This window comes from Notolepis coatsorum (assembly GCF_963971535.1).
Source record: "Notolepis coatsorum genome assembly, chromosome: 12".
Lineage (NCBI taxonomy): Eukaryota > Metazoa > Chordata > Actinopteri > Aulopiformes > Paralepididae > Notolepis > Notolepis coatsorum.
The window spans coordinates 71,860,950-71,887,387 of record NC_140176.1 but is presented as its reverse complement, the minus strand read 5'-3'; the positions used below and the strand labels follow the sequence as shown (position 1 = coordinate 71,887,387).

Genomic DNA, 26,438 nt, shown 5'->3' with positions numbered 1-26,438 from the left:
GGAGAGACAGATAGAGAGGAGAGATGCTCCGAGAGTGCACGTGTTTCCCCACACACACACGCAGTCGGGAGTGTGTGTAAATGATCCGAGACGACTCAAGTCTCGAGCACCATATGAGAGCCTCTCTCTATCTGCCTGTCTCTCCCTCGCTCTCTCACTCGCTCGTTCTCTCTCTCGCTCTCTATCAGCACTCACGTCACGTCAACCTGTTTGAGGAAGTGTCAGTGACAGGGAAACCGCTTTCGCATTATTTCCACTCGCTCAGTTGTTGAGAGAATTGTTGATTGTGGGCGGTGGCTACAACCACAGAAGGAGCTGAGGTATGCAGATCAGAATCCTTACACGTCACAGGTACACGCTAAATTCAGAATGGCTTAGTTCACTGGGGGAGGACCTTGTCTCATCTGAACTGGAGGACTGCGCAAAAGATTGAATTTGCGACATAATATTATACAGTGTTGATACAACCCCACATTGCTAGAAAAACACTGGAAAAGGCAATTTATAAGAGTTCCCCTTTAAATTATGTTTAGATGATTTTAAATAGTTATATTATGTTTTTATTTTCCTTTTTGTCACTAAATGTAATTTTGTTTCATAAAGAGACCGAAATGAAAATAAAGGTAAAATAAAAAACTTTTTTCACAAAGAGTAAATATTTATTCAAAGTACACAAAGAGTACATTTAACAACAAGTCAATACTTTGTCAGGTACACAAGTTATATTAGACAAAGGAAAACGCACAAAACTATCTAAAAAGAATGTATTACCGTCGAACAAAAACACACAAGATTCGTACAAGGAGGAGCTGGAAATGGGATAGGTTAGGGCAGGTGGTGACTGTTTAGGATTGTTGTCTGGTGTGTTTGTGTGTGTGTTTGTGTGTTAATTAGGGAGGTAGCGAAGGTTGTCATCACTATAGTTATAGGGATCTCCCTCGAAAGGCAAGGCTGGAGGATGGTTGTAGATGCCCATGAGGAAGATGACAATGGTGCCCATAGTCATCACCGGGGTAACCACGAACAGACACAGGCGGTCCACCGTACGGGCTATGCCACTCCAGTTATCCTTCTCCTGTGGGGGGGGGGGAGCGAGAGAGAGAATTAGGAAGGAAGATACAAGGCTGCATTCATATAGTGTTCACTATATCAGACAAACAAGTGTCCAACCAAGGAATAGCATGTGAACGGCCAGTGAGGGTCAACCACTAAATTGTTCTGTCCTGTGCCTACCTAGCGTCCACATGCTTAGTGTACTAGTGTCATACCAAGTATGGCTAGGGATGCGCCCTGATCGACGAATCAAAGCGCTGGTGCGCCTAGAGTATGAAAGGCAAAGGACTGCAGACTGTCCGTTCGCATTGTTTTTGGTGGACCTCTTAACCCTTTCACTACCACTACAAAGGGTTAACCCTCTCACTAACACACTACATAAGGTTAATCTTTTTGTAGGAGCCAATTTAGGAATTGGTTCATTAATATGTCCTATATTCATGTTTTGATATTTTAATTTGATAATACCGGTAGCTTAATAGTCTATAGTTTAAAAAGATTTGTCATGATTTCATGATTTGATAAGACTTTGTTTGTTTAAAAAGATACAATGAGACAGTATGTGATCAAATATTTCTTTATTTTGATAGACCGGAAATGTCATGTGACTACTTATATCAGCTGGGTAAAAGGCAGCTAGAGTTTTGTGAATGGAACCAGCGTAGATAGTAGCGGCATAGTTTTTGACCGTGCGACGAGCGATTTGACATGTTATGTTTTTCTTTTATTTATTAAATTGTAAACTATACACGTGGTCCTGTCGTTCGCGTTCAAGACTCCCGTTATTCACCTACTCTGGCTTCAATGGTGTGCGAAACTCACAGACGTCTGGATATTACACCTACACCTTTCACTACCAGACTACATAAGGTTAACCCTTTCCCTACCACACTACATAAGGTTAACCCTTCCCCTACCACACTACATAAGGTTAACCCTTTCCCTACCATACTACATAGGGTTAACCCTTTCACTACCACACTACAGAAGGTTAACCCTTTCACTAACACACTACAAGGGGTTAACACTTTCACTACCATACTACAGAAGGTTAACCTTTTCACTATACACTACAAAGGGTTAAAGGATCATACCAGTATAATCTTGACTTCTCCCAATTAACTCAATCAGCGCCAGGGGTCGGGGCGCCAGGGGGGCGCTAGAACGCCATCGCTTTAATCAATGGGGAGACTGTGAAATTTGCGAGTGCTTAAAATATATCTTATATTATAGCTATGGGTCTAATACACCCGTCGATTGTCAGTGAGTTGCTTCCAGTCAACATGTACGAAACAGATTGTTTTCTCATCGGTACATTTCAGTTTTATACCGTTTTGAATATGAGTATAGTTTGTGATTCTTAGTAATCCCAGGAAAAGACGCGATAATAGCGTTTTAGTGGAATACATTTATCACGTTGTCATTTTTCGCCTGATTATCGAATCTTCCTGAAATCAATGCTAGATTATCATTATTATGTCTCCTCGTGCATACATGACCCATTCCCAATGATAACATCAGGCTGGATGGATGAAATGAATGGATATAGCTAATAAAAGAAATAACGATTAAAACCAGAGTTTTCTCGAGATTGGCGCTGAACGGTTGGCGAGTTAACCCGACTTTTCTCGTGACTGGCGCTGAATGAGTTAAGAGTTTGCCCCCATCTTTAATAAATGTTGTGTTTGTAGGTGAATACGGTGTGTTTTAGCTGATATCAGCTTAGCTTACTAAACGCGATTCACACTGCCACTGATATTGAAGAGTGGCAAATACTCCATGAGACTTGAAAGTTGTTTGAAAGTTAGTAGGTGTAGGTAATAAAACCACTGTACTGTTATATTTTCGTTACACTCTGCTAGAAGTCCCGCACGTCAAACTTCCGCATCCAATTGGGTGCGCTTGTTATTAACTCAGAGTAATACAGTAACATTAGTGAAAATACACAACACAGTGATTTCCACACAGTCATTTAAAGGTGACATGCATTATAAATGTCATTTTTCAGTCTCTAGCATTGTATTATAGTAATAGGAGTTAGTATCAATGTGTTTTAGTGTCTAAATACCATATTGGCGGATTGCTCTGATTCAACTCAGATAATTTCCTGCTCCAGTAAATTAGGCCATCCTGATTTGAAGGCCTGAATGATGTTACTCAGGCTCTGGGTAGCAGACAGCGATGTGATTGGCTCTGTGGTTGTAGCTAATGCCCGCCCACATTCTACCTAGACTGACTGTACACAGCGAGTGGAAACCACTTCCTCATACTCTGCATGCACTCTGGAGGGAGAGAGAGAGAGATAGAGAGCACTTGGGGGGGGGGGGGGGGGGGGGGGGGGGGGGGGGACCTGCCGCGCGGCACACACCCGCAAACGGGAGATTGAAAGAAAGAAAAAAAGAAAGAGAGAGGGAGGAAGGGAGGCCCCCCCCCCCACAAGCTGCCGCGCAGCACACCCGAGAGGGAGAGAAAGGAAGAGAGAGGGAGGGAGGGAGAGAGGGGGCCTTGTCAATAACGGCCTGTCTTTCTGTCTTTCTCTCTCTCTCTCTCCCTCCCTCTCCCACCCCCTCCCTCCCTCTCTCTCTCTATCTCTCTCTGTCTACCAGTCACAGACTGTGTGGACTGACTGTCACTCAAAGTGCTTATGGGCGGAGCCAGGCCATAACAGCCTGAAATCTTGAAGCTGAAAAATTATGGTTTTGAGTACTTGATTAGAAATATAAAACAATGCATTTTTTTGAAAAAAACCTTACAGATGTCTTCAATAGACTAACAGGAATTGTGTAAAGTTGCCCAAATAGTGCTAGGAATAGCAACGCATGTCCCCTTTAATTCAGATAAACAATGGCAGAAAGTCAGAGAAAATCTTGATACCCAAGTTGCTGAATTGTGATGTTATGCCCTTTCATTGGCAGAGCCTTTGACTAGTTAAGCCACAATCAAAATCAACAGTGGAGAATCACATTATTTTTATTATTGTGCAGGAGAAAACAATATCATTAACGTGTTAAATAATAGTGGCCTAAAGCCATAGTTTCTGTGTTTCAAGATAATAAAAAAAAAGGGAAAAAAATGTATGACTTGATTACCTCTCTCTGTCCCTGCCTCTCACCTCATTGTAAACGCTCTTGTCATGCATGTGTTTAATGATGTAGTTGGCCCTCTCACCTCGTTGTAATCGTTCTTGTCGTGCATGTGTTTAATGATGTAGTTGGCCCTCTCACCTCGTTGTAATCGTTCTTGTCGTGCATGTGTTTAATGATGTAGTTGGCCCTCTCACCTCGTTGTAATCGTTCTTGTCGTGCATGTGTTTAATGATGTAGTTGGCCCTCTCACCTCGTTGTAATCGTTCTTGTCGTGCATGTGTTTAAAGGGGAACTATCTTATAAATGGCCTTTTTGAGCATTGTTTCCTAGCTATGTGAACTTATATTAATATGATCTATGTCTCAAAATTCTCATATTGGCGCATTCTTCCAATTCTCCTCTCACAATATTCACCCTCACTGAACTGAGTCGTTTGAAAATGTGCCTATATGTGATGTCATATAGTCACTGCTGCATGTTAATGTTCAGGAGAAGACGACGCTCCGCAGTGGTTTAGGAGCCGCCCTGCAGCCCAGGCTCAAAACAGCTCGAAATCTTGAGGTAGAAAAATGCTGTTTTTGAGGACTTGATTAGAAATACAAAACAATGAATAAAAAAAATATATATATTACAGAGGTGTTCCATAGACTCACAGGAATTGTGTAAAAGTGCCCAAATAGTGAAAGAAATAGTAAAATAGTTCCCCTTTAATGATGTAGTTGGCCCTCTCACCTCGTTGTAATCGTTCTTGTCGTGCATGTGTTTAATGATGTAGTTGGCCCTCTCACCTCGTTGTAATCGTTCTTGTCGTGCATGTGTTTAATGATGTAGTTGGCCCTCTCACCTCGTTGTAATCGTTCTTGTCGTGCATGTGTTTAATGATGTAGTTGGCCCTCTCACCTCGTTGTAATCGTTCTTGTCGTGCATGTGTTTAATGATGTAGTTGGCCCCGTCCACAGCAGGCTTCATCTCAGCGTACAGTTGGTCCGTTGCATCTCCGTCTGTTGGGGGCTTCATTGCTGCACATGCACACACAAATACACACTTATCAAATCAAAACTGCAAGAAGGGTATGTTGAATGAGAGAGATAGAGATAGAGAGAGAGAGATCTATGAACAGTTCAGTACCAGCGGCGGGCGTAGTTCGTGTAGTCAGCCCGTGCCTCTCGGACTGTTTCTCAAACATCAGCTCGCTGCGTGATTTGACACTGTAGTACTCCTCTGCCTTAGCGATGTAGCCCACCGAGCTGGATCGCCGTGGTAACGCCCCCGCCCAGCTTGGCTCTGACTCAGTAGGGCGGGACATAAGCAGGAAGCGTGGCAACCGTTCAAGGAAGAACTAGAAAACAGAATGTTACCACTTAAGAGACAATACAAGAGTGGAGTAGAGTAGCAACAATCAACAATGCCGGCAAGTATGAAGATTGTGATCAGTGTGAGCAAGGTTTTGTATGTAAATCTAGTTAGAATATGAATAATGTTGGAAAATGGGTGGTAATGTTTTTATTTAAGTACGCTTATCTTCTGTTGGTAGCTCACCTGGCTCAGACTGCAACGACAATTACTCAGTAATTATTAGAATGACCAGATTTCACACAATCTATACAATCTACAGAACACTGTTCTCAACATGATCTTTTAATCTCCAAATATGACAGAATGCTGATAATCAACACTTCACCTTTTCATCGCCGGCATGGATGAGGAATTACATTTCCACATTCATTAACCGTACTGACCTAAATCATGAGGAAATTGAAACTGTATGGATTGAAATTCTATTTGAAAGGGCTAAATCTGTTCTAGTCGGCACAATTTACAGACCACCAGAACAAAGTGGCTTTTATGATACTCTGGATGTGTGTTTAGCTGGAGCTGAGGATGTAGAAAAACTTCGTATTGGGGATTGGAACACGGATATGCAACATAAGGAAGCACCCGTCTCCAAATCCTTCAGTAGGTTTTCTGATCTGCACAGCCTCAGCCAGCTAATCACACAACCCACACGAGTGTGTGACTCAACACAGACTACCATTGATCTCATTCTGACCTCTGACAAGTCCAAGATCTCCAATAAAGGGGTTATAGCATGCGGGTTAAGCGATCATTATATGATTTTCTGTACCCACAAAAAGCTAAAGCAGTGAACTCCAAGCCCAAGGACACTGGCCATGACAATATCCCCTCCAAATTCCTCAGAGACTCAGCAGCCGCCATCACCCCAGTCATCACACACATAGTAAACGTCTCCATAAAACAGGGACACGTCCCCAAGGACTTCAAAATTGCGAGAGTGACCCCTGCACAAAAAGGGCAGCAAATTGGACCCAGGCAACTACCGCCCTGTTTCTATTCTTACCTCCATCTCGAAAGTCATGGACATTTTTGTATACGAACAGGTCGAAAAGTACCTTGCGGAAATTTACTAATTCCAATGTGGCTTCAGAACATCCCACTCCACTGACACATGCCTTCTATATTTGAACGACCACATCAAACAAGAGGTGGACGCAGGCAAATACTGTGGCATGGTCATGCTGGACCTCCAAAAGGCCTTCGACACTGTCAATCACTCCATTCTGATTGACAAGCTAAAAGCTATTGGTTTTGATAGTACATCACTAAGCTGGATGCAATCCTACCTGGAGGAGAGAGAACAGATGGTGGAGGTAAACGGTACACTATCCCCCCCCCCCCTCCCAGTGAGCTGCGGTGTTCCACAAGGAAGCATTTTAGGACCGTTACAGTTCCTAATTTATGCAAATTACATGTCATCAGTCTGTGAGTCGTGACTGCAACCTGTTCCTGTTCGTGGACGACTCAGCACTGTTGGTCTCTGACAGGGACAGGTTGCAGGTTGAAAAAATCCTCAGCTCTGAACTCGGCAGAATCTGCACCTGGCTCGCTGATAACAAACTATCATTACACCTGGGCAAAACAGAGTCCATTCTCTTCGGATCAAATAACAAACTCAGCAAGACCAACGGCTTCTCTGTTACAGTGGGTGACAATATTGTCACAAGGAAAGATGAAACATACCTTGGTTCTATCCTAAAGGCAAATCTTTCCTGTGACAAAATAGCAAGCAATGTAATAAAAAAAAGTCAACCAACGAACAAGATTCTTGTACCGGATCTCCTCTCTGGTAAACAACAAGCATAGCATACCCTGTCCTGAAGACTCTAACAGGAGCACTCATTCTACTACGACTATGCTTGCACCTCATGGTACCAAAGCACCTCAAAGGCACTAAAAACAAGATTACAAACATCACAAAACAAACTGGTCAGACTACTGCTTAACCTCACTCCTAAAACCCACCTCACCCCTGCCCACTTTGCCAACCTAGGATGGCTTAGAGTAGAAGACAGAGTACAGCAACTTGCAATGGGCCTGGTCTACAAGATACACTACACCACTAAGGTACCCATGTACATGTCAAAATACTTCCCAAAGGTCAGTGAATACCACGACCACAACACCAGAGGGAGCTCCACAGATGTTAAACCCAGATTCGGCTCAAACAAGGGACTAAACATGTTTAGCAATTATGCCACATCAATGTGGAACGCCCTACCCACAGCTGTAAAGGAATGTGAATCACTACCCACCTTCAAAACCACTCTCAAAGAGCACCTACGGGAGGGTGCAATTCAAAACTGGCCCCTGTAAATGACCAAACCCAACCCCCTCCAATGTACAGTCCCACCCCCCCCCCCCCACCCCACCTACCCAACCCCCTCCAATGTACAGTCCCCACCCCCCACCTACTCAACCCCCTCCACACAACCTCCTCCAATGTACAGTTTATTCCCCCTCAAATGTATATACTCTCTTTTTAGAAACTGTCTATTAATCAGAGTTTCCAACGCTAGGGTCTATATGACAGGCGTTGTACTCTTAAACAGTACTGTATATTTGTAGATCTGGTATGTCATAAATGTCTGGATGTAACAGTACTGTCTATCTGTATGTCATGTATGTCATATATGTTATGATGAATTGAAAATGGGGGACCCTGATGTAAACAAGACGAAAGTCTTTCTCTGGTCTGCATCCCATTAACAATTGTGTGTATTGAGCTGTACTGTATTGTACCCATTCTGCAATCTGTTAATGAAATGTTCAATCAATCAATCAATCAATCAATCAATCAAGGGTAAGGCTGATACAGTACTACACAAGATAAGGCTGATGCTACACAAGATAAGGCTGATGCTAGACAAGATAAGGCTGATGCTACACAAGATAAGGCTGATGCTAGACCAGATAAGGTTGATGCTACACAAGATAAGGCTGATGCTAGACAAGATATGGCTGATGCTAGATCAGATAAGGCTGATGCTAGATCAGATAAGGCTGATACTAGATCAGATAAGGCTGATGCTAGATCAGATAAGGCTGATACTACACAAGATAAGGCTGATGCTAGATCAGGTACAGATATATATATATATATATTTGCCAACCAATATATATATAGCTGTACCTGATCTAGTATCAGCCTTATCTGATCTAGCATCAGCCTTATCTTATATATATATATATATATATATATATATATATCGCAATATCACAATTTCCCGACAGTATCGTGATGATATTGTATTGTGGGTCCTCTGGTGATTCCCACCCATATTAGGAAATGTATGTAAGTCTATGGAATGTCCCCATAAACGTGAAAACATGGCGGTATATGTGTGTGTGTGTAAAATCATGGTTGAGAGATGGTCAAGTGTGCGACCATTTTAACTGAGGGGTTGTATTTTAATGTATGTATTTTAGTGTATTGTAACCTATACTGATTCCTACTGTGTTTTAATTATTGTACTATGTTTTTTAACTGAGGGGTTGTATTTTAATGTATTTATTTGTATGTATTTTAGTGTATTGTAACCTATATTGATTCCTACTGTGTTTTAATTATTGTACTATGTTTTAATTATTGTTGTGCTCATGTCACCTGCCCCAGAGACTACAGTTGAAAATTAGCCAACTTGGCTAAACTGGCATATTTACAGTCAAATGTTCCTTAATATGCACTGTCTCTGTATTTTAAACCAATAAATACAAATACAAATACCTCTCTGGTCCACTCGGTCATGACGTGCGTGCTGGGGGTTCTGTAGTGCAGGTTGAGGACCACCACGCAGTTCAACACCACCACCGTGACTAACACCATGATGAACATCAGATACCTGACGAGGCAACCAATCAACCAATCACATGGCAGCATCGCACTCAACAGCCCGGGGAAAACACACAACCAACATGTCTACTCAGTAAAACCCATAATATTCCAGCGTTGCTGTTGTTTTCTGTACACATTATAGATAATGTTCATAGTATATTCCTGTGGTTTGTTAATACACACAGTAGATTTAACACAACGATACTGTGATTAACCATAGTACTTCTATAGAGGAATATTATAGAAGTTTAAGGCAAATTATTATAGTATTCATTTGGCTTTACCACAGAAATATTACAGCATTACAAAAAATACAGGAATGCCTGAGTTTTACTACAGTTAATTTTCATATAGGGAATGGGAATTAGTAGTCAATGCATACATTTGTGTGTGTGAATGTGTATGTACAGTATGTACAGACAGGTCCATAAATATTTGACAACACAATTTACATAATTTTGGCTCTGTACACCACCACAATGGATTTGAAATTAAACAATCAATATGTGCTTTAAGTGCAGGCTTTCAGCTTCAATTTTAGTATTTGGTATTTACATTCAAATCAGGTGAACAAGTCAAGTCAAGAGTTTTATTTGTCACGGCATACAAGTATACAATGAAATGCGGGTGGTCTTGCCCGCAACGATGTGCAATACAGTAGTAACAACATATAATAGAATCCAATAAAACAACATTGTGCAATAAACAGTAACATAGTAGGGCATATCGGTATTTGTACATAAAGTTATTTACAGAGCATGGAGGACATGCTAGGTCCTGTGGTAGTGCATACACTGTTAGCTACGGATGAGGCACTGGGTCTTTCTGTACATTGCTATTTTATACACTCTCAGGTTATACTATACTATTTTTAAAGTGACCTTTCCTTAGTGGCCATAAGTCAATCAGCATCATGCAGCATGAGTGTGTGCTTGCTCATGTTAAAGTGGCTGCTAGTGTGTGAGCGTGTACAGTGTGTGTGCTCATTGTGTGCTTGTGTGTGGAGAGTTCAGTGTTCAAGGCTCTGATGGCCTGGGGGAAGAAGCTGAGCCGAAGCCTCTCTGTCCTAGTAGCTGGGGTTCGCAGGCGTCTGCCTGACCTCAGCAGCATGAACAGGCTGTTGTTGGGGTGGTGTGGGTCTTTCATTATTCTGCAGGGTGGTAGTGCAATACCCGTGGTACGCTCGGCTGAGCACACCACTCTCTGTAGGGCCTTCTTGTCCTGTGCCGTGCTGTTGCCATACCAGGCAGTGATGTTTCCAGTCAAGATGCTCTCTACAGCTCCGGAGTAGAAGGACTGGAGTATCTTCCCAGATACTCTGAACTTCCTTAACTCACTGTCTCAGGTGGTAGAGGCGCTGCTTCGCCTTTTTTACGACTGAGTCTATGTGTGTTGTCCATGTCAGATCCTCTGAGATGTGGACCCCCAGGTACTTAAAGCTGCTCACCCTGTCCACGGTAGCCCCGTTTATCCTCAGTGGTGTGTGTGTCTCCTGCTGTCCTCTCCTATAATCCACGATCAGCTCCTTGGTTTTACCAATGTTCAGGAGCAGGCTGTTGTCCTGGCACCAGCGTTCCAGTACCTCAACCTCCTCCCGGTAGGCCTTCTCGTTGTTGTCCGAGATCAGTCCCACCACCACTGTGTCGTGCGCAAACTTCACTATGGAGTTGGAGCTGAACTTGGCCACACAGTCGTGTGTGTATAGTGAGTACAGCAGGGGGCTCAGAACACAGCCCTGGGGGGACCCGATGCTCAGGGGGGGTGGTGTTGGAGGTCTGACCCCCCACCCTGACCGCCTGGGGCCTCTCGCTCAGAAAGTCCAGTATCCAGGCGCTCAGAGTGGAGCTCAGACCCAGCTCGATCAGCTTGTCCACCAGTCTGGTGGGGACTATGGTGTTGAACGCTGAGCTATAGTCAATGAACAACAGTCTCACATAGCCCCCCTTCTGGCGGTCAAGGTGAGAGAGGGTGCTGTGCAGTACTTGGGAGACCGCATCGTCAGTGGACCTGTTTGGCCTGTATGCAAATTGCATGGGGTCCATATCACTGGGGAGGGAGGCACAAATGTGATCCTTGACCAGCCTCTCGAAACATTTCATGGCCACAGAAGTGAGTGCCACCGGTCTGTAGTCATTGAGACATGCTGGGGAAAGTTTCTTTGGTACAGGGATGATGGTAGACATTTTGAAGCAGGCAGGGACCACTGACTCCGCCAGGGATTGATTAAATATGGCGGTGAACACAGGGGCTAGCTGGTTGGCACAGGACTTAAGTATGCGTCCTGTTATACCATCTGGGCCAGCAGCTTTTCTGGTGTTCACCTGCATAAATGCTCTTCTCACACTGTGTTCCGACAACGAGAGAGCGTCCCCGCCCCCCCGCGGTTGCCCCCCCCCCCCCTCCACAACAGCCGGCGCGCCAGTGACGTCACTAGCCGTTGAGCTAGCTGCGCCACTGTCTACACCAAACCGAGCGTAGAAAGAGTTGAGTTTGTCCGCGAGAGAGGCGTCGTCGCTCCCCATTGAGGGGGCGCTGACTTTGTAGTCAGTTATTGTCCTCAGTCCCCGCCATAAGCCTCTTGTGTCGTTTTGTGCCATTTGTGTCTCCAGTTTATCAGCATATGTCCGTTTTGCAAGTTTTACAGCCTTGTGCAGAGTATAGACTGTAGCCTTGTACTCCTCCATGTTTCCTGACTCTCTGCCCAGGTTGTAAGCAGTGGTGCGAGAGTTCAGAGCTGCTCTGATAGTACTGTCCACCCACGGTTTCTGGTTTGGGTGTAGGAATTACGAAAATGTCTATGTGCCTCCTCCATTTTAAGGGACCAAAAGTAATTGGACAATTGGCTGGTCAGCTGCTCCATGTGTGTGTTAACTCATTCACTGCCAACAACGATTAAACTCGCTATTGGCCGCCAATCGTTGAACGGCAACAACGAGTATACTCGTTATTTGATCGTTAATTCTCTTCTCGATATTTTCATTCATTATCCATCCAGGGAGCCTGGTGTTATCATAGGGAATGAGTCTGAGATCGCAAAAGTCCAATACCGCCGCCTGGTAGGATGCGGCCGGTATTGCACATCCTTTGAAACTCAGTGTATTGGGCTGTGCGGCGATTATATTGGTCCGGGCAGACTTTTCTAGTAACCTGAACCTAGGGCTTCACCCGATCGCATTGAATCGTATTCGGGACCCCCGATTCATTATGCTGTGGTGGGTTATGTCGTGGGCCAAATGGACATACGATCTACCAGATGGCAATCAAATAATTGGAATATTCTTTTTGGAATCCCACCGGCCACAGGTAAGAGCAATCTAACGTCAATTTCAGCTTGATTGTGCCTTGTTTTTATAGCCATCGTCCTGGGCCCTGTTTCTCGTACCTGGTTCAACTAAGTCGATCAAGATGTCATTATCCAGATTCAGTTAACCCGATGTTTGAAGCCGGGATTTTCCTGTTCCTCGAAGGTGGATTCAGTCTCGTTAACTCGATTCAGACTTGAGACCCAGGCTAAGTGCACGCGGCCGCTTCAGGTGAAAAGCCAGCACGTATCGATGGCAGAGATCCTGATTCTCTAACGGCATTGATTGATTAATTGATTTAAAACTTTATTGACAGATTGCAATACGGCTCAATCACCTCGCCGACAAGTTAAATGCGTTATCTATAGGCTAATTTTAAGTCCCTCATTACCTCAATCAATCAGATTATATTTCTTTAAACTTGCCTGCTGGATTGAATAATCAAATGAGATCTTGCTAGCGAAAATAATTAGTTAAACTGTTATACAGAATTACGATACGGCTCTCTTACCCATTGATTGATGTATAGTCGATCTTTAACTTATCTCCACTGTGGTCTAACGGGTTGTTCTTTTGACTTTCACGCAGACGACCGGGGTTCGAAACCCTAGTCTTTTCCTTCTTTTTGCAATATAGGAATAATTCAATTTGGTGCACGTTGAGAGCTATATAAAGAATGACATCCTCAATGCATGTAGATTTATAATATTTTAACTTAAAACCAGGCTACTTTGGCGTATAATCATTAATATTATATTCAAAAAAATTATATTGGAAACACGGGGTTTCGAACACCGGTCGCTGGGTTGGCAGGCTTGAGCACTACCGCTGCGCCACTGTGCCAGATGGGATAAATTCATTGTTTATACATTAATGAACGAGAGACCCGTGTTTAGAATATTCTTTATTTTGAATGAAGTTTTATTTCTTTATCCTCATTCATTAATGTGACGTCAACGGCTCATTCAATTTCTCAAATCCGTCAAACAGCGCATCTCATCAGACATCTTAATCCCAGTTACAATTAAAATAACCACGTCATAATGTGTACATCGCACCGAGCGAGCGCCACGGTATATATAACGTGCATTATTTAGGACAAAGTGAATTTAGTATCAGCATTTTGGGTCTATTTTACATTTCAAAAGCCCCCTCTCGAAGAATGGAGCACAAAAACGTAATTCAGAATGGTATAATGCAGATCGTAGACTGTGGGAATAATTTCAGGAAACAAGCTGTCACTTTTTTGCGGGGGCGTGGCGATGGTTCAGGCTAACTTGAACTTAAACTCTGCTTTCGACCAGGCTCAAACTTTTGGATCTGTTGTCATGGTGATTTGGAAAATCCAGGTACGGGGAATCGGAAAGTCCGGCTTAAGTCAGACTTACCCGAAAGTTATCCGGCTAACTCAGTTATCCAGGTACGGGGAACGGGGCCCAGATCAGCGTATGTTGTTGTACTAGCGAATGCCGTTATTGACAATCAATTAATCAGAAACAACCCCCCCCCCCCCTTTCATGCATTCATGATGGAACATAATACCGATCATATGCATTTGAATTTTTAATTGTAGCGTGTGTAGGGACGAAATGCCAATGGATTTAGTATAATACACGTCGGTTTAATGCGTGGCAGCGCATAACCATATCCCGGAAACAGCGTGGCAGCCAATGAGTTAAGGAGCAGATAAAAGGTCTAGAGTTCACTTCAAGTGTGGTATTTGCATTTGGAATCTGTTGCTGTCAACTCTCAATATGAGGTCCAAAGAGCTGTCACTATCAGTGAAGCAAGCCAGGCGGCTGGGTGGCGCAGCGGACAAGGCGCTCGTCACCAACGCAAGAGACACTGGTATCGAATCCAGCTGTCAGCGTTGCTTCCGGCTTGGCCGGCCATCATACTGGCTCGATTGGCAGAGTCAGCGGGAGGGAAGCCGGTGGGTGGGTCTGGGTCGTTGTGGACAGCGACTCCTACAGTTCGGTCGGGGCGCCTGCACAGCGAGGGAAGGATCTAAGAGAGGTAGTGTGACCTTCCACATGTTACACTCTCTCAGTGAGAGTCCGCACTGCCAGGTGAAAAATAAGTGGTGGGCTGGGTACACATGTGTCGGAGGAAGCATGTGATAGTCTCCGCCCTCCCAGACCGACGGTAGGGGGTAGAGTGTGCAACGACCAGGAAGGGGATTGGGAATTGGGAATTGGCATAACGACTAACATTGGGAGGGGAGAAAACGGAAAAAAGAAGGGGGAAAAAGTGAAGCAAGCCACCATTAGGCTGACAAATCAATCAAAACAAACCCATCAGAGAGATAGCAAAACATTACGTGTGGCCAAATCAACAGTCTGGTACATTCTTAAAAAGAAAGAACGCACTGGTGAGCTCAGCAACACAAAAAGACCCGGAAGACCACGGAAAACAACTGTGGTGGATGACAGAAGAATTCTTTGCCTGGTGAAGAAAACCCCCTTCACAACAGTTGGCCAGATCAAGAACACTCTCCAGGAGGTAGGCGTATCGGTTTCATGTTTCCTTGTCGGGCAGGGGCAGCCATTCTGCCGGTTCCATCAAAGCGTGTCAAATAACCCCGATCCATATGTTGTGGTGGATTATGCCGTGGGCCAAATGGACATTGGATATACCAGATGGCGATCAAACAATTGGAATATTATTTTTGGAATACTCCTGATCACAGGTAAGAATGATCTGACGTACATTTTTGCTTGATCCTGCAATGCTTTTACACCGATCGGCTGTTTTTTGTAGTGTTCAATGCGAATGCCGTTACTGACAATCAAATAATCAGAAACGGGATAATACCGTATACAGGCAAGAAATGGCAACGACGTATAGGGCTTTAACTCAGGATTTCATGAATTACCCTAGACCGCTCTAAAACCACACTTATATTCACCACGGTATAACACGGGAACGTATGGATGGAAACATTTATTCGTTCTCACATATTGAACGATAGATAGGTGATATCAAATGGGCCATAGTATTGTATCCATAGCTATAATATAGAATATAGTTATAGCTCTACAAACAAGGTGACTCAGTCCTATCTTTTAAAGCGTGGCAATGTGACCACAGGGCCATGGCTAATCCCCGGCAGACAATGAGTTAAGTAGGGCTGTCAACAAATATTCTATATTCAAATTAATAATAGACTTGTAATAATAATAAAAATAATATTAGATTGTGAAAAAACAGCCCCCGGTGGGTGTGGGCCTGAATGTGCTGCATGGCGGATAGGGGAGACACAACGTCACTTTCATTGAGATGATGAAGACCGTGCCAGTAGTAACAAATGGACAACAACAACAACAACAACAACAACAACAACAATCACGACACTCGGTCACGAAGACAGTGATTTGCACTTTGAGCATCTCAAACCCTGGCTGGAAATACTTCAGATTTTTACCGACTTGTGAAACCTCGAGACAAAGTTGTATGCAAGCTATGTAAACTACAGCTGGCATACCTTCTTTTTTTGTATGCTACCGCTATTTTGGGAGTTCTAGCGTCAAGAATGTAAGTATAGCCTACTTTTCAGTTTTTATCACTTCATTGTAAATCATCCCTCAGGGTAAAACCTTATTGAATAGAGAAAGAAGCGTCATGCAGGTCCCTAATGGTTTGAGTACTATTTCCCGTTTCACCAGGGACGAAACCCAGCGTCTGGTGATATCTATGGGTTCTAGACTTCATTGACTGCAAAGGATTTGTAACCAAGTATTAAAAGTGACCATTATTTATGGTTGTTAGTTTGTCCAATTACTTTTGGTCCCTTAAAAAGGGGGGTGCACTGCACAAATACCCTCAAATTAAAGCTGACAGTCTGCACTTAAAGCACATTTTCATTTCAAGTCCATTGTGGTGATGTACAGAGCCAACATGGTGAAAATTGTGTCAATGACCAAATATTTATTTACCTGACTGTATATGTATACGTACGCGTGTGTGCGTGCGTGTGTGTGTGTGTGTGTGTCAATCAATCACCTACTTGACAATGAGCGGTATAGACATGGAGGTCTCTGGTAGTCTTTGAGAGATCAGCAAAAGGAACACAGACTGAGCCAGCAACACGGAGATAGAGAGTGTCATCTTCTCACCACCTACACACACACACACACACACACACACACACACACACACATTAGTAAACTGGCTAAAACGAATATTTAGACCGTTATGGTCCTTTAACACATTCAGCACCAGAGGTCGCTGTGGGCCGTATGGCTGTGTGTGCCAGCGATTTAATGAATGGGGATACATGCCGGTGTTTGCAGTGCTAAAACTATATTAAATATTATAGCTATGGATCTAATAATATAGTCGATTGTCATTGAGTTTCTTCCAGTCAAGATGCAAAAAACAGATAATTCTTTCATCCATACATTCCCGTTTCATACCATGGTGAATATGAGTATAGTTTTAGAGTCATTCTGTGTAATCCCAGGAAATGCAGCTAAGCAGCATTTAGTGCATGTCACTAGAAACCATGCCATTCCATAATATCAGGCTCCCTCCATGGATTATGAATGGAAATAGCGAATAAAAGAAATAACGACCAAACCCGACTTTTCTCGGGTTTGGCGCTCAAGCGCTGGCGAGTTAACCCGACTTATCTCGGGTCTGGCGTCCAATGTGTTAAGGGTGCTTTCACACCTGGGCTCTTTTGGTCCCTTTAACTTTAACCGAACCCTGGTTCGTTTGGTCGGATAGTGCGGTTGGTTTGGGGTGGCGTGAGGTGGTGTGTGGACAAAGTTTGCTCTGAACAGGGTAAATCTGCATTTTGCTATGATGCCCCTCTAGCTCATGGAATGAACTCCAGCAATCCTTAAAACTTGAGATTCTCCCCTCTGTTGCAGAGTTTAAAACCCTTGATCTCCAACCATTGTCAATCAAGTTGTACATGTTTTAATTTATTTGTTATCCTTACTTTTGCCTCGCCTACACTGTAGTTGTCTTATTGTTAGGATTTGATTAGCTTATTTCTGTATGTACGCTGGACGTGACTGTAAATGAGGGAAACCCCAGTTGCCTTTTGAGTTTAAATAAAGGTTGAAATTAAACCTAAAGAGTGAAAGCTCATTTGAACTCTGGTACAGAACAAATAACTGAAGTCTGGTACCCCTCAATGATTCAGATAGTAGCCTAGACAGTGGTGCATAATTAACTACGGACAGTAAATTGGAAAACATAGTATTTCACAACATTTGTACACCAAGCCAAGGTGGAGATCACATGCTTTTCTTGTCCACATATATAATATCTAACTTCTACCAAAGTTTTATAGTGACATGAATAAAATCAGATTTTTGTTTGGCGGATGTGTTGCCAGATTAGAAACTGCCTTATCGCCTTCATACTGTACACTACATTTAATTATGTACATCCTTGCAACCCAGAGTAAACCGTACATCTCCTCAGTGCCGGTGTGCAGTCAGCCTCCAAAAGGAATGAGAACAAAAAACTACCACAATGAAAGAAATATTCCTGCAAGTTTCCACAGCATAATGTTGGCAGGTATGGGATTCAAAATTATGTCCAATAAAAGGCCGACCTGCATGATCACATGGCTTTGTTTAGAACGTTTGGTTCGTTTGTCAATTGGCAATGTAAGTAATTGTCAGCAAGTTTTACTCCGATATTCTGTCCAATAGACGAGTGACATTTGTTTGCAATGTTTGGGACGCACAACGAGGTGCAGTGTGAAAGCTAACCCAATCAAATGGAAAATGCAACAAAATGCAATTTCACCCCGAATTACACTGAAGCTATAGGCGTGTTTATAATTATTATTATTATCATTACCGTATTATTATTATTATTATAATTGCCATGTAATTATTATTAGTAGTAATAGTAGTATTATTACAATATTCGTATTATTAGTAGTAGTAGTATTATCATATTATTATAATTGATATTATTATGATGATAATTATCATCATCATCATCATCATCATCATCACCACCACCACCACCACCACTGATTTAGTTTACTTTCACAATCATGCCCAAGTCTGGTGACTCTATGGAGCGAGTCTCTCGTCTGGGATTACTGAGGGTGTATAAAGTATGACTGACTGTCAGCAGGCAGGTAGTAGACCAGCGAGGCCAGGAAGGAGATGAGGACACAGGGGATGATGATGTTGACGATGTAGAACAGAGGCTTGCGCTTGATGACGAGGTAGAAGGTGATGTCCTGGTGCTTGTTGCTCTCCATGGGAATGTGCTTGTAGACGTTCTTCTTCGCCGGCCGGTGGATGACCTCCCACTCGCCGTTCTCTACCAGGAGGAGGAAGAGTGAATTTAAAGGGGCATTAAAGGAGCATTTTCTACAATACCACCACGCACAATATAATATATACACATGGTAAAAAATAATATATATACTATACTGTATATTTTTAAGTTAATCAAAAATGAATTCCTTGTAACACTATTATAGAAGTAAAAGAAAATAGACCATGGATGAAATAGCACCACGACTACTGTATTTACAAGTTAAAGACACAAAAATAGTCATGATATTTTGCCATATCCCTACCGATATCTACTATGAACACTATAATGAGTCTCCGCAAGTCTACTTGGTATTTTTCTACTCAGTGTACAGACAGTGTTTTCATCCATTAGTAGCACAACTAGCCACAACTTCTGTGTGTCCAACAAAGGTATTATGAAACTTCTGTTTTGGGTAAGAAATAGAAGAGTCTTCAGACCCTTCATAGCGGTCTGAGCCTGTCAGTGGCAAAAACAAGCACTTTTAGTGGACGTACTTCGACATGCACAAATGCTCCCAAGGAAGGACATTGCAGCCCATATTGCAGCTGCTGGCTGAAGCGATCACGCTCAATACTGGACCAATTCTAATCTTGTCCCCATTAGTGATTCAGACCCCAAATGATGGGAAAATAGGGTCCAGGTTAAAATATACCGGAATTACCCTTTCAATTAGTTTGAAAGATGTTCCTTGCTGCAGTATTACAAAGATTTTGCGGTAAGGATTTTGAATGAAAAAGCACCATGACAATTGTCTTGACATTTTTTACTGGAAAAACTTTATTCCATTATTAAATGTCTCATATTTTGACCATATCGCCCAGCCCTACACAAGTGTTACATCTCTGCAGTCCCAGCGGCATGGGTGGGCATTGGGGGTCCGGGCCCGCCCACCGAGTCCGCTGTGCCCGCCCTGGCTCTGTTGCTAGGATGATGACGGAATGACCCGCCCTACTCTGCCTCCGATTGGCTTACAATGATATTCCTATTCTATAACTCTGACCCTAACCAATCTCACTCCTCATGCCTGTGCCAGGTACCATCCGCAAATTTCGGCAATGGAAAACCGAAAAGGCAGAGTAGAGTCGAGTTGAGTAGGTATCATGCAGTGGACAAGCGCCATAAGTGGCTGTGACAGCTAAGAAAGAAAACATGAGACATTTCACTCGAGCATTACTTAATATCTATGACTGTGCTGGTTTCTGGCCTACAAGACTAGAATACTTTTTTGTAATTTAATATTTATTGGTCGTCTTTTGCATCTTATTTTGACAGTTTGGATTAATTCAGTACAGTGATGAATAAATGGAGACCCTCCAAAGATATATATCCGTTCAGTCTGTTTTTGTATAAGTGAATGTTCTTATTAAGAGAGAGAAATTAGATTTTTCAGTTGCCTCTCTGCTGTTTAGTTCAGCACCGTGGGCAGTGCCAAGCAAGCCACAGCGCCGCTGTCCCAGCTGAAAGGGAACCTCTTACGTTGAAAAATCATTGTGCCCCCCCCCCCTCCGAGAACATTTGATGCCCACCCACTAATTTGTTTCTGCAGCCGGGTCTGCATCTCTGGGTGCCATTTCTAGTGTGTGTGTGTTTGTATACATATGTGTGTGTGTGTGTCTGTGTGTGTGTGTGTGTGTGTGTGTGTGTTTGTCCATCCACCTGTCCAGCCAGCAGGGTCAATAAGAATCCACTCCACCGTATAGCTTCTGTCATCAGCTTCATCATCAGTGCCCATGTTATCAACGTCCTCCTTCAGTAGCATGGTGATTTCCTTGGCATTGTAGGTCAGAGAGCTGGAAGGCAACATGAGCGACATGGCGTTTACAGTCACGTCGGGATGACCCGTTATCTGTTCTCGTTAGATATCCCATGAATCGAATGCCGACACATGTTTGAAATAGTCTTGGCACGTCTGGCACAGTCGTCACTTGTTGGCCAAGCTGCAATGCCAGAACTCATCATTTTCCAAACCTAAGCCTTAAAGGAAAACTCCAACATTTTGGGAAATTAGCTTATTTAACATCTTCCCTGGAGTTAGACAAGAAGATACATACCTTTTTTGTCTCTGTGCGTGCATTTAGCTTTGGGAACAGTCGCTCCGTTAGCGTAGCTTAGCTTCATCACTGGAAGTGAGGGAGGCCAGTAGCCTGACGTTCCCTACAGGTTTGTTGATATTCTCATTCCTTAAAAGGATCCGAACCGATTGAAGTTTATGGATACCATGACTTAAAATCCTCTTACCTTGACGATTAAAAACCTCCCCAATTTAGAAAACAGTAATCCAATGGCTGGTATTGATAATATAATACTAACTGTTGCACGCTCGGAGCTAACCGGAGCTAAAACTTCAATCGGTTCGGAGCCTTTGAAGGAATGAGAATATCAACAAACCTGTAGGGAACGTCAGGCTACTGTCCTCCCTCACTTCCAGTGATGAAGCTAAGCTATGCTAACGGAGCGACTGTTCCCAAAGCTAAATGCACGCACAGAGACAAAAAAGGTATCTTCTTGTCTAACTCCAGGGAAGATGTTAAATAAGCTAATTTCCCAAAATGTTGGAGTTTTCCTTTAACCTCAGTGGAGACCTCACGTCTCACCATAACCTAAAATAGGAAAACAACGATTTTTGTGATCATCGATTTTCGAAGATGTACACTTTATTTTTTTATAAATAAATATTTGTATTTATTTATTTTACTTTGCAGCTTGGCCGTTTAGGGACAACTGTGATTGAGTGAGTGAGTGAGTGTTTTGCAGCATGTATTGTTGCCATTGTCTTTCCACCACCAACAACACTGATTGTCAAAGACAGAGACAGACTGCTACACAGAGATTTGGACGAAACAGGAAGTAAACTAAACGGTGCTACCTATACTTAGTAATCTTATTAATATTTGGTTATTATTAGTGATACTCCGCATACAGCCAATTCAATATTTTCTTTCAAACTAATTTGGTCGTGGATGTCCCGATTTGGTTGGTATTTCAGAGGCTGTGACGTACAGGTGTAGAGACAGCTCTGCATAGGAGTGTGAGGCAGAGACCCCCGCCCCCCCCAAGAGCCTCCTTGTCCAAGCAGAGGAATTCTCACGTGAATTTGAGGGTGCAGTTCTGCCAGTCGAAGGGGAAGTAGTTGACATTTATGGAGCAGGAGGAGCGGAAGATGGCAGGAGGCAGCCAGTAGATGTAGCCGTTAGGATATACCAACACATTACAGTAGTAAGCCACCTGGAACTGGGCATCGTTACTGTGGGGCAACAACAAAGAATTATTATGATCTCAATTACAGAATCGAAGAATTAGAAGAAGGAAAAGGATAATGTATGTTCAGTACAGTGTATCAAAATTCTAAACCGTATCGGTGATACTCCTTCACTCATTCTCATCCTGAGGTCTCTCTTCTCTCAGTTTAACTGGTGGTGTGGCTACTGCTATTAGCATAATGTTTAAGGCTTATTTCACATTGTTTACGACTTAAATACATATTTGATATAGAATCTATCATTTGTGCTCATACATTTGAAAATTCAAGAATCAAAATCTAAAGTCTATTCGGAAAATGTTTGCATCATTATCACAATAATACAGATAAATTACATTTTGTTGTTTTGCACATAGCAGCCATTGGAAAAAGGGTAATTATAAATGTATAGCCTCCACTAAAAGAAGTAAGAACAGGTTGTCTTACGGTTTACTGGCACATCTACTAGAGCCAGCAGAAATCTACACATATTAGAAAAGTCTTGTGCACAGTTTGAATTGTATTATTGTATTACCGTAATTCCTCTAATAGTAACCCCGGCTTGTATTTGTTTCAACTGTAGCGGGTACCAGGCTTGTATTAGGAGGAGGCCTGTATAAGAGGGAGGCCTATATTTCAAATTTTCAAACGGATCATAATGAATAAAACATTTTGTGTCAGTTTGAACCCAGTAAAATGTACTGGGTTCATTTATTGAAACCAAGTACTGTATGAAATAGTAAACAGTGCAATTACAGGTGGTCACTGGTCATTTCAACGTTTTCAAAGTGAAATCAAGTAACTAGCTCAGTATGCAGCTCAGTATATTAGTAACCCGGCTTGTATTAGGAGGCCGGCTTATAATTGCTTAGCTCAAGAGCGCACCCGGCCATTAATAGAGACCCGGCTTGTATTTGAGACCCGGTTACTATTAGAGGAATTACGGTATATATATTATATACAGAGATAAACATGTAATAGTACATTCGGATACAACCCTTGCACTGGTTTGACAGTTGATAACTAGCTAAACCTTTTGGTCTCGACAGCAGCATTGTTGACATTAACAAAAAAGGGACAATTTTTGAATGTAACCTATTCAATATCTATAGGCTACACTGAGCATACATAGCAGTCTATTTCATGTCCATTATGAAGATAATGCACACATTTTCTCCATCGTGAAGCCATTGTCAGTGACGACGGCTTTACTCTCCATCATTAAAACACTGAACAAATGAATGACAAAATTATGTGTTGGTGCCGTTTCTTCCTTATTAAGTGTGAACGGCTGCCCCTTTCTTTCATACGCAGTCTTCATGTTAGGCGACGCAAACCTAAAACTGCCTCAAGAGCAATTTAGATATACAGATGGAATTACTATATGCACAGAATCCATGGGTATTGCGATTCCATCTAACATTGTTCTCATTCGATTCAACCCTTTTGAACTATAAACGCACCAAGTCCATTTTAAGTTTTCAGATGAACAATGTTTTCCCAACTAATCGTCTCAAGGTGTTGAGTTGGATTGTTATGTTAATTTATAGTTAAGGACAGTAGAGGTTGAGTACTTTTAGGTGATGTATCATGTTAACATTTCAACTAAAACACGACCATGAAACCTCATGGCCACACATGTGTATTATTACACATCTGTAACTAGCTTCAGAGAGAGGGAGGGGGCGAGAGAGAGAGAGAGAGAGAGAGAGAGAGAGAAAGAAAGAGAGCAAGAGGCTCTCTCTCATACAGGGTTCCTGCAGATTAAGATTTAAGACTTTTTAAGATTTGAATATAATTGAATACCTATTCGCATGGAATTATTTCTTTCATAGTAATTTTCCTTAATATTAGTATCGTCAGTAGCATTGTATGAAGGAAAATTACTATGAAGAAGTAATTCTATACGAATTGTTGGGGGGGAACTGATAGGCTATTACTGCTTACTTTGCAGCCCGGACATTTCCCCCAAACACATTTAAACACGATAGAAAGAAGTTATCACAACATAGACGTAACTTCCTAATCCAATACATTTTTAAGACCTACCAAAATCATATTCAAGACCTTTTTAAGGCCTAAAATTCTGATTATAAAATGTAAGACTTTTTAAGACCCTGATTATTACACATCTATCTGTAACTAGCTGTGACTTCAGAGAGAGCGAAGGAGGGAGCGAGAGAGGCTCTCTCTCTAATACATGCAGTGTAACAGGGATTAGACAGTATCTCACTTATTCTCCAGAACAATCTCTGGCAGCCACACCATTTTGGATGGGAGGCGAAGTTCTTGGATGTCATCAAACTCCGACACGTTCCATGCCAGTCTGAAGTCAGTCCAGCCCTATAAAATGCACACATACACTAAATTGGCCACATTAGGAGAATATTTCTGTAAATACTGTATGAACAAGTCCTTCCTCTGAACAGCTTCATAGAGATTCCCATAGTACTCACATGCTCCATCCATACATTGGTAAGCAGCGTCTCATCAACCTCTTTCTAGGGATGGAGGGAACCAATAAAATGGAGGCAGCTGAATTAGTTAAGAGGACATCAACATGTTTGCATTTGAATGATTGCGCCTGTAGCCATCTGCCATGTCAAATTAGACCTCAGTATTTAGAGATGACAGATTAATCACTTGTTGCTCTACACCCACTACAGGTTTGTGGATAAACAGGCTCTCAATTGGAACAACACTCATTTTTAGAAGCCACATACAGTATTATTGTATGTTCATCCTGCTCCCCAGGACAGTTCAATATCTATGGACACGAACCACTCTCCCCTAAAGCTAGAAATCAGAGAACCCTCAAATTTGTGATGTAGCCTGGATTTATGTGTGAGCTCTTACACTCAAATTAGGTTTAAAATCATATTCAGACCTGTTAATACTGGAATATAAACCTTGTTTTGGTGAGAGAACTCAGCTTGACATTTGATGGCTCCACTTTCCAAACCCTGCCTGCATGTAGGCCACTCTAAGCCAATGCACTCTCAACAGAAATGCAGTCTCTCTCTCCCCGTTGTGTTTTGTTATGAATATTTTCACTGGTATGTGTAGGCTACGGAACACGCATGTGTGTGTGCGCTATTAATACCCCAGTCTGATTCTCAGTGATCTCTATAGGCAGAGGGCCGTGACCTAGTGTAGGGTAAGCATAACTAAATATCTCTCTCTCTCTCTCACACACAGCACGTACCAGAGAGATGAGATTGGAGAGAGTGAGAGCAATGTTGACCGGTACAGCCTCACTTTGTCTATGGACAGGCCGAAGCTCCTTGTTGTAGCCTCGTTCTTTAAACAGGTGGTTGATCAGACGCTCCTCTTCATTCCTGCCCCAGCACTCTGACACACACACACACACACACACACACACACACACACACACACACACACACACACACACACACACACACACACACACACACACACACACACACACACACACACACACACACACACACACACACACACACACACACACACACACACACACACACACACACACACACACACACACACACACAAAGTATGCTGAACATGCACTAGCACTATGATACACTGGTTATACAGTAGGCTGCTGGGAGAGAGGGGGTGTAGTAGGTTACTACAGCTGATAAAAGTAAGCCCCCCACCCCCTTCCCCAGCAACTGTTTCACAGTTACAATTCACAGTATAAACAACAGCATTGTTTATTTGTAAACTCAAACCAACCCTGTTTTTGTTTGGGGGGAGGGGGTTATAATGCCTTTAGAATGGCTCCATAATCACAGATGAAGCCTATAGGCTTAACAACTCTTAAACAAATGGCTTGTTCTAGTTCAAAGAAGCCACTTGTTTCAATTATTAATTAATAATTAATTACAAGGCATTTTAATATATATATACAAGGCATTTTAATAATGGAACATGAAAAGCAGAAGCATTGATGACCAATCACAACTTCTATTCAAATTCGGATTTATACAAAATAGGGATATGGATCGACAAATTCATTATGTGCTGAATAAGCAGCAATTTGATAAACAAGAAAGAGCAGAGTAAGAATCATGTACTTACCAGATGACAGGAGCAGTAGAAGCCCTGTGCACGGTACGAGGAATCGAACGTTCATGCTTCCTTGGCCACCCAAACTGGTTCTGGAGTGCGAGATGTATTCCTTCCCGTCCGGAGTCCTTGCGCACATGACCCGCCCCCCCACCGCCGTGGGCCCCTGTGGCATGCCTGGACTGGCAGCGACAGGTGAAGCAACAGTCGGGGCAGAA

At 42.7% G+C, this 26,438-nt stretch overlaps 1 protein-coding gene across 1 annotated transcript; it reads right to left on the bottom strand.

Moving 5' to 3' along the window:
• Positions 1–810: 810 nt before the first annotated feature.
• On the bottom strand, positions 811–26,301 carry LOC311238521 (acetylcholine receptor subunit delta-like). The gene is made up of 12 exons (XM_084326619.1): positions 26,233–26,301; positions 25,373–25,518; positions 24,624–24,668; positions 24,401–24,510; positions 22,018–22,173; positions 20,586–20,719; positions 18,729–18,929; positions 16,639–16,750; positions 9,223–9,337; positions 5,268–5,478; positions 5,040–5,158; positions 811–1,075 (listed from the first exon to the last, which is right to left on the bottom strand). Exons 1-12 carry the CDS (start codon positions 26,285–26,287, stop codon positions 887–889), a joined length of 1,593 nt encoding a protein of 530 aa, XP_084182745.1. The 5' UTR covers positions 26,288–26,301; the 3' UTR covers positions 811–886.
• Positions 26,302–26,438: the final 137 nt, after the last annotated feature.

Excerpts from the sequence above, each read along its gene's own strand:
- LOC311238521 (XM_084326619.1), bottom strand. The coding sequence starts at position 26,287 with ATGAACGTTCGATTCCTCGTACCGTGCACAGGGCTTCTACTGCTCCTG. Across the intron at positions 22,174-24,400 it reads GAGATTGTTCTGGAGAATAA|TAACGATGCCCAGTTCCAGG; the intron begins GTGAGATACTGT and ends GTTGCCCCACAG. Across the intron at positions 5,159-5,267 it reads ACGAACTACGCCCGCCGCTG|CAATGAAGCCCCCAACAGAC; the intron begins GTACTGAACTGT and ends GTGCATGTGCAG.